We start from the raw sequence: 7523 nt of genomic DNA, 5'->3' as shown, positions 1-7523 counted from the left end.
AGCAGATGTATGGATTTAGTCCTGGCTGGCTGCTCCTGCTGTGGTAAAGACGGCTGGGCAATTGACACTGCTCTGTCCACCTACACTTTAAAATGCCTTTTAAAAGATTACACTGTGATTGGGCATTGAAATGCACATATCCAACAAAAACAAACTCCAAGGACAGAAAAAAAAGTACTCCATATGAGAAACGTATGGAAATTGAACAGCAAAGAACAATTTTTCTTTATGGCTGATGGATGGCACCTTAGGTTTAGTCAAATGCAGCATTTACCTCGGTTCTTTGTGATGATAGCTTGCTGAGAACAGATTGTATTACTAAGTGATCAATTTTTGATTACGTACAGACAGGCAAAGTTAAAAAAACTTACTGAGATGTAAAGATCAAGATCAAAATACAAGAATAAAATATTTGCATTATTTTGAAATAGTAATCTTGCCTATTTCTTTGTCTTCTCAGATACAACATGGCTTAGTGGTTACATTGCACCATTTGGAGTCAGGTAGCTGGAGTTCAAATCCTGGGCTGACCCCTTACCAGCAATGACCCTAAGCAAGTTACTTAATCTCCTTGCCTCAGTGTTCTGTCAAATGGTCGTGATTCCTACCTCACAGTTTTGTTATGAGAGTAAAGTGAGTTTTTATATACAAAGTGTTTAAAATAGCACCTGGCTGGAAGTAAGTATTGCAATATATGTGTTACTTTTTCTGGATTATATTCTGTGAATCATAAGTGTTGGTAAAGTTTTTCCAGAGCTGGGTGTGGTGGCTCACACCTGTAATCCTAGTATTCTGGAGGCTGAGGCAGGAGGATTGCTGCAAGTTCAAGGCCAGTTTGGGCTACGCAGTGAGTTCAAAACTAGCCTGAACTACATAGCGAGCCTGTGTCTTTAAACAAAGTTATTCCATGAAAAGATATGATTATATTACTCCATTCCACTCCTAATTATTCTGTTGTTTTTGGGATATGTTGATTTTGGAGTTTTAGAAAATTATGTATGAATCACATGCATAGATGCATGCAGCCTTATACAGTAAAATCAAATAGAATTAGTTTGGGAACTTTTAATAATACATTCTTTTTCTAAGAATCACATGCTTGTGTTTTCAACCTCTGCCAAGGTAAAACCATATAGTCTGATAGTCATTCCCAGTACACAGATAGGGACTGGCTTTAACAAGACCCATTGCCTCAAAGACTGCTGGTCTCAGCAGGGTCGGGTTCCATTTCTAGCCTCTGACTGTAACCCCTGCCTGGAACAGAAAGGCTGCTGATGCTTTTTTGGGGATTCTGGAGGGACGTTTCAGTTAGTTATTTCTAGTTGTGTGACCCTCAAGTGTGTTGTTGGGCCCTCAGCTGTTGAAGAACATAGGATAGTGTTTCTGTTCCAGCTGGCAGTGGACTCTCTCTGAGACATGTTCTAATTGAAGTTGGTGGGGAAGCCCCAGGTTAGAATCAGGACCTAATGCTGGCAAAAGCTTAGCAGTGACATACGTTACATTTCTTTTCGCTGAAGTAACTTTGAATTTTTTTTTCAGTTTTATTCTGAAAGATCGTTATCTTAAATTGAGCCAGTTGTTTGAATTGCGCTGTATTTGTAGATAGGTGTTTTGTGCTAACCTTTGACTTTGTGCAAAACAGGTTAAAGTGGTAGGGTGAAGACTTTTAAGCTGAAAGGGAGTTTTTAACTGGTCTTGCGTAGCTGTAAGTTAAGGAGTTAGATTTTTCCATGATTCAGATTTACAAAATTATTCCATAGTTCATTTTATTTAATCGTTCAAAAAACTAGCTTTAGCTATACTTCTGTTTAAGTTATCAAACGCAAGTTTTAAATACGATGTTGGTAGAACCTCTTGTTTGCTAATTGCATGATTGGAAACTTATTGTCAGTGAAAAATGACACACAAATGGCATGTGCAGTAAAGCTTAAAATAGCATGTCTTCACATCCGTGCAGATTCCCTGCCCTCCTTATATGACCTATTGCTTACGGAAGGGAAAACCTGACGCACCTTAAGTGTCTGTTGAGTCTAAAGCAGTACACTGAAATGTTATGTGTATGTTTGTAGTTTTACTGATTACATACTTATATTTCTTCTGTAAGTGCCCAAAGTATTTCCTGTGCTTAGACTTTTGAAAGAGTAATAGGTTGGACATTTCAGAACGCACCTGGCAGTCGGTACCTTGTTACATGGAGCTTGCAGTTCTATAGAGTGAAAAATGCAAGTCTCAGGTCTGTGTCAGATGTGCCGGGCTTACTTTCTGACTGACATGTTTGTGCATTTTTGTTTGTTTCTCAAATACAGAGTTGCCAAATGCTCTTAAATCAACTGAGAGAAATCACAGGCATTCAAGATCCATCCTTCCTTCATGAAGCGTTAAAGGTTGGTTTCCAGTACTCTCAGCTAAGAGCCTTTAAAAAGCTATCCATATCCTCTTTTGTTGTTGTTGTCTGAGCTATTTTTATGCCAACATTAAAATTCATGTGGGGACAAGAACTGTACGCATCAAATAGCCTGGTCTCTTCAACCTGGTGGATTGTAGGGAGTTGGAGGGAACTTGTGGGAAAAACTGCACAGACTAAAGAGATTTGGGAATCATATCAGTGAATTGCATCTTGTAGAGTGTATATAGATCCTGACTGAAACCCACAGACTAAATAATATTTGAGGCAGGGAAGTTTGAATTGGTAAATTGATATTTAAAAAACCATCGTTGCTATAAGCATTGTGGGTTTTATTTGAAAATGATACATTCTGAAATGTTAACTAATGAAATGATGAAATGGTTAGGATTTGCCTCAAAATGTCTGGGAGATGATCAGCAGTATAGGTAAGACTAGACTGGCCCTGCCTCGCTAATTGTTGAATCCAAGTGATACTTCCATGAAGTTTAGTTACTCGTTTTCCTGTTGTGTGTTTTGGAGGTTTTTCCCAATAAAGGGTTCAGAACAAATATGATCCCCTTACAACGTATGGAAGTCACCTTGATACTTTTGTTGTAGAGGTTGATTTCATTTAAAATCTCCCTTTTTGACACGTTGTACCTGAGCTGTTTTGTGAAATCAGTAGTAGTAGGATTTAAAACAATGACAAGTGTGCAGCAGGTTTCATCTTCGTTGGTTTTGGGGAATCAAGGTGTGGCGACTCACTTCCTCTAACTGGGTGTTTCCTGTACCTTCAGGCAAATTAGGCTCGCTGTCCACACATCACGCTTTCTTTTTCTACCTGTGACCCTGGATTTATTCAGTGTGTCACCAATGTTGTAAGGAAGTATAAGGAACAACTAACTTGCTACTTAAATTCTGTGACACTTTATTTCTGGTTTTCTTTCTGTCCTTAGGCCAGTAATGGTGACATCACCCAGGCAGTCAGCCTGCTTACGGATGAAAGAGTTAAGGAGCCCACTCAAGACGCTGTTGCCGCTGAACCATCTGAGGTAGAGGGGAGTGCCGCCAACAAAGAAGTGTTAGCAAGTAGGTATCTCCTGTCCTGGTGCTTCTTGAAACTAGCTGAATAATAAGAGTGAGAGCCGGGTGTGGTGGCGCACCTCTGTAATCCCAGCACTCGGGAGGCTGAGGTAGGAGGATCATTGCGAGTTCGAGACCAGCCTGGGCTGCAAAGTGAGCTCAAGACCAGCCTGAACTGCATAGTGAGACCCTGTCTCAAAAAGACGAAAAAAAAAGGAACGAGTACATATGAGTTCCTGTCAATCAGATCAACCCTTTGAATAGCAAGTATTGAGCCATTACTAGGTCCAGGCACAATTCCAATCTCTTCAGTGTATTCTCATTCACTCATTCTGTAGCATTTATTCAGTGAGCACCAACTATGTGTCAGAATACTTTTGAATACCAGCCTTTGTGTAGCTCCATGCTTCAGTTGAAGGAGATCAAACAGATTATAATATGTTCTAATAGCATATTAGAACATGAAAAATAGCGTAGAAAAAAATACGGGGCTGAATGAAAGAAGTGGAAAAGGGAGGCCTGGAATTTCAAGTAGACTGGGCCTTTTAAGAAAGTACCAGGCAGGATTGGGGAGAGTCAACAGAGGACCTATGGTGGGAGCTTATCCACCTTGCTTAAAGAGACCAGAGCTGAGGCTGGGTGAGTGAGGAGGGCTCTGAGGATCATAGTGGCACCAGGCACCATAGTGCACCATACATACATCCCAGCACTTGAGAAGCTGAGGCAGGAGCATCTCGTTAGGAGTTCGAGACCAGCCTGGGTTACAAAGTGAGCTCAGGGCCAGCCTGAACTGCATGGTGAGACCCTGTCTCAAAAAGACAAAAAAAAAAAAAAAAAAAAAAAAAAGAATCCTGGTGGGAGCAGGAGGCAGTAGAAGGTGCTTAGAGAGGAATGTTGTTAGGGAAAGGGAGAAGTTAAAGATGACTCTACATTTTCTCTAAGCACCTTGTTGTAGTCAGGGTTTACAAGGAAAACAATAACAATACAGGACACAATATATAGGATTATTTTATAGTAGTTACCCAAAGAGTTTAGTACAAAAGAGTGCAGGAGCCAGGCGTGGTGGCGCACGCCTGTAATCCCAGCACTCGGGAGGCTGAGGCAGGAGGATTATTGTGAGTTTGAGGCCAGCCTAGGCTACAAAGTGAGCTCAGCGCTAGCCTGAACTGTATAGCAAGACCCTGTTTCAAAAAGCCAAAAAAAAAATAAAAGAGTGCAGGAAATCTGTCCACACGCCAAGACCCAAGGAATCCAGCTGAGGGCCTGGATCCCACGGCACTGTCCTGCACGAGTCCAGCTGCAGACCTAGAGCCCATGGCAGTGCCCCCTGCCCCGAGTCCAACTGGAGGCCAAGAGCCCACGACAGTGCCTCATACCTGCCTGTGTCAAGGATCTGCACTAAGAACCCAAGGTCAGTGGTGGAGGCTGGAAAGTCTGTGCCAATGGGATGAGGGATCTGTGGTAGCAGGCTGAGGGATCTGCACTGGGGCCAAGAAGCGACACTGAAGAACCAGAGCTCCCGGGAAAATTACCACAGCCATCCTCAGCAACAGTGAGGCCCTGAGCTCCTCCGACTAGAACAGCTGAGTTCCCATCAGGAAAGCCAGCGTGACAAGCTTCTCCAGGAGAGGGAACAGTGCACCATCTTCTCCCCCTAGAGCCGGGAAGCGTTGCTCAAAGTAAGGACCAGAGCTCCCCCAAAGTGAACTGTAGCCATTCTCAGCAGCAAGGTCCTGAGCTCCTTCGATGAGAACAGCTGAGTTCCTGTCAGGAAAGCCAGCATGACAAGCTCCTCCAGGAGAACCAACGGCCCCCCACCCAACTACGTCTCTTCTTTCTCTCCAGTTTTCCTTTTTACTTTGTTGGCAACAGTCTCAGGTGGGCCTGCCACACCCAGCACCACCTGATTCAGTTCAACTGGGTGTTACAAGTTGACCACCAGTTGTCAATCCACCACACATCTGAAAGGATGGAGTTGCATTTAGCAGAGGTGGAATATCTGTAGGTGGGGAAGGTTTAGGATGGAGGACAAAGAGATTGGGTTTTTTTTTTTTTTTGTCTTTTTGAGACAGGATCTCCTCTATGCAGTTCAGGCCGATCTTGAGCTCACTTTATAGTCCAAGTTGGTCTCGAACTTGCAGTGATCCTCCTGCCTCAGCCGCCCTATTACAGGCAAAGAGATTGGTTTTATAATGGTAAGTTTGTGTTTTTTTTGTGTGTGTGTCTTCTTGAGACATTGTCTTGCTGTGTAGTTCAGGCTGGCCTTGAGCTCACTTTGTAGCCCAGGCTGGCTTTGAACTCCCAACAATCCTGCTGCTTCAGCCTCCTGAGTGCTGGGATTACAGGTGTGCACCACCACACCCAGCTTTTTTTTTTTTTTTGGTACTGGGAATTGAACACAGGACCTTGTGCTTGCCGGGCTGGTGCTTGTGCCGCTGAGCTATATCCCCAGTCCTGATAATGGTAAGTTTGAAATGCATTAGACATTCAGATGGAGGTGTCAGAAGGGCGTAGAGACCCAAGAGCACAGTTCAGGGGAGAGATCCAGGCTGGAGGGAGGAGGGGGCTTAAGGGAAAGGGTCAGTGGCTAAGCGCTGGGTGCGCCCAGTGTTGAGGTCTGAGGCGGGGATGAGTGCTGGGGAAAGCAGAAGGATGGTCTCACGTAGTCAAGGCGGCTTCTAGAAGAGCCCCAGGCAGGGTCAGAAGGTGTCAGATGCAGTACTGAGCTATTCTGAACAATGCTGCTAGAGCATTCTTAGGTGTGTCTTTTTGGGTACATTGTAATTTTTCAGACAGCATTATTCTTTGTGAGATTCACCCGTGTGGAAGATAATTCTGTTCTTGTTAGTTGGTTTTCACTAAAGTGTAGTATTTAGGGTGTTCAGGAGCTTCTGCTGCTCTAAACAAGCCGCAGTCCGTTGTTTGGGTTCCTGTTTCTTATGCATGTATGCAGGAGTTTCTTCCGTGTATATGGCTAGTGATAAAGTTAGTGGGGTAGGCCATGCCCTGTGTAACTGTCCTAGTCCCAGTCTCATTGCTGACACCACAGGTGAATGGTGGAGAGGTTTATCCTGGCTCACAGTGTGTAGAGATTTCAGTCCGCACTCAGCCAGCTCCAAGGCAGAGGGGCATGTGGGAGGGTCTGACAGGAGCATGGGGGCCAGAAGCGTAAGCGATCAAGGGCGGAGGTGGGAAGGGAGAGAGAACCTTCTTCCTGGCTATGTCCGGAGTGACCCAGCTCTCACAGCAAGTCTGCTGTACCCCCATGATCCAGTCACCTTCCACCAGCCCCACCTAGAGGTCCTGGGGACCCAGGGGACATTCAGGTGGAAACCGTAACACCGGCCTTCCAGGTGATGAGAGTGTTTCCCAAAATGATTTGTCTGTTTATACTGCCATTAGTCGGGTTTCGGAATAGCAGCGGTTCTCAAACTCGTTACGTCAGGCTGTGAAATTGTCTGACCTTTTAATATGAAGTGATACTTGGTTTTTCATTAGCATGTGTAAAATTGGTATTGAGATTATGCATTACTCTCTTTTTGGCCACTACATTTCTTCTCCTGTGAAATTTTCCTGTTTGTATCTATCTATCTTTTTGAGACAAGGTCTCATTATGTAGTTTAGGCTGGCCTTGAACTCTTTGTATCCTTTGCTAGCTTTCTGTCTTTCTCGGTCTTTCTCTCTTTCTGTTTTTTGAGACAGGGTCCCTCCTATAGTTCAAAGTGGCTTTGAACTCACGTGTAGCCCAGGCTTACCTCCAACACAGCAGTCCTCCTGCTTTAGCCTCCTGACTGCTGTGATTACAGGCCTGTGCTGCCACACCTGGCTCCTGCTGGCTTTTCTATTTGTTTGCCTCTTACTCTTGATATTATCTGATATTGACCTATGATATCATTATTATTATTATTATTATTATTATTATTATTATTTTTGTACCAGGGATCAAACCCAGGACCTTGCACTTGCCAGGCAGGCGCTTGTGCCACTGAGCTATATCCCCGGCCCCGATACTATTATTATTAATTTTTTTTTGGTCTTTTTGAGACAGGATCTC

General features: G+C 43.9%; 1 protein-coding gene across 1 annotated transcript in view; it reads left to right on the top strand.

Moving 5' to 3' along the window:
- Positions 1 to 2272: 2272 nt before the first annotated feature.
- Positions 2273 to 7523, top strand: part of Usp28 (ubiquitin specific peptidase 28) — a gene marked incomplete in the record, with an annotated part of 44684 nt that continues 39433 nt past the window's right edge. Inside the window, 2 exon segments of the mRNA XM_005378149.2 lie at positions 2273 to 2384; positions 3343 to 3475. Coding sequence (XP_005378206.2) covers positions 2316 to 2384; positions 3343 to 3475 — 202 coding nt within the window.

This window comes from Chinchilla lanigera, unplaced genomic scaffold (genome assembly GCF_000276665.1).
Source record: "Chinchilla lanigera isolate Chin_1 unplaced genomic scaffold, ChiLan1.0 scaffold00011, whole genome shotgun sequence".
NCBI lineage: Eukaryota > Metazoa > Chordata > Mammalia > Rodentia > Chinchillidae > Chinchilla > Chinchilla lanigera.
This window is presented reverse-complemented; position numbering and strand designations above follow the sequence as displayed.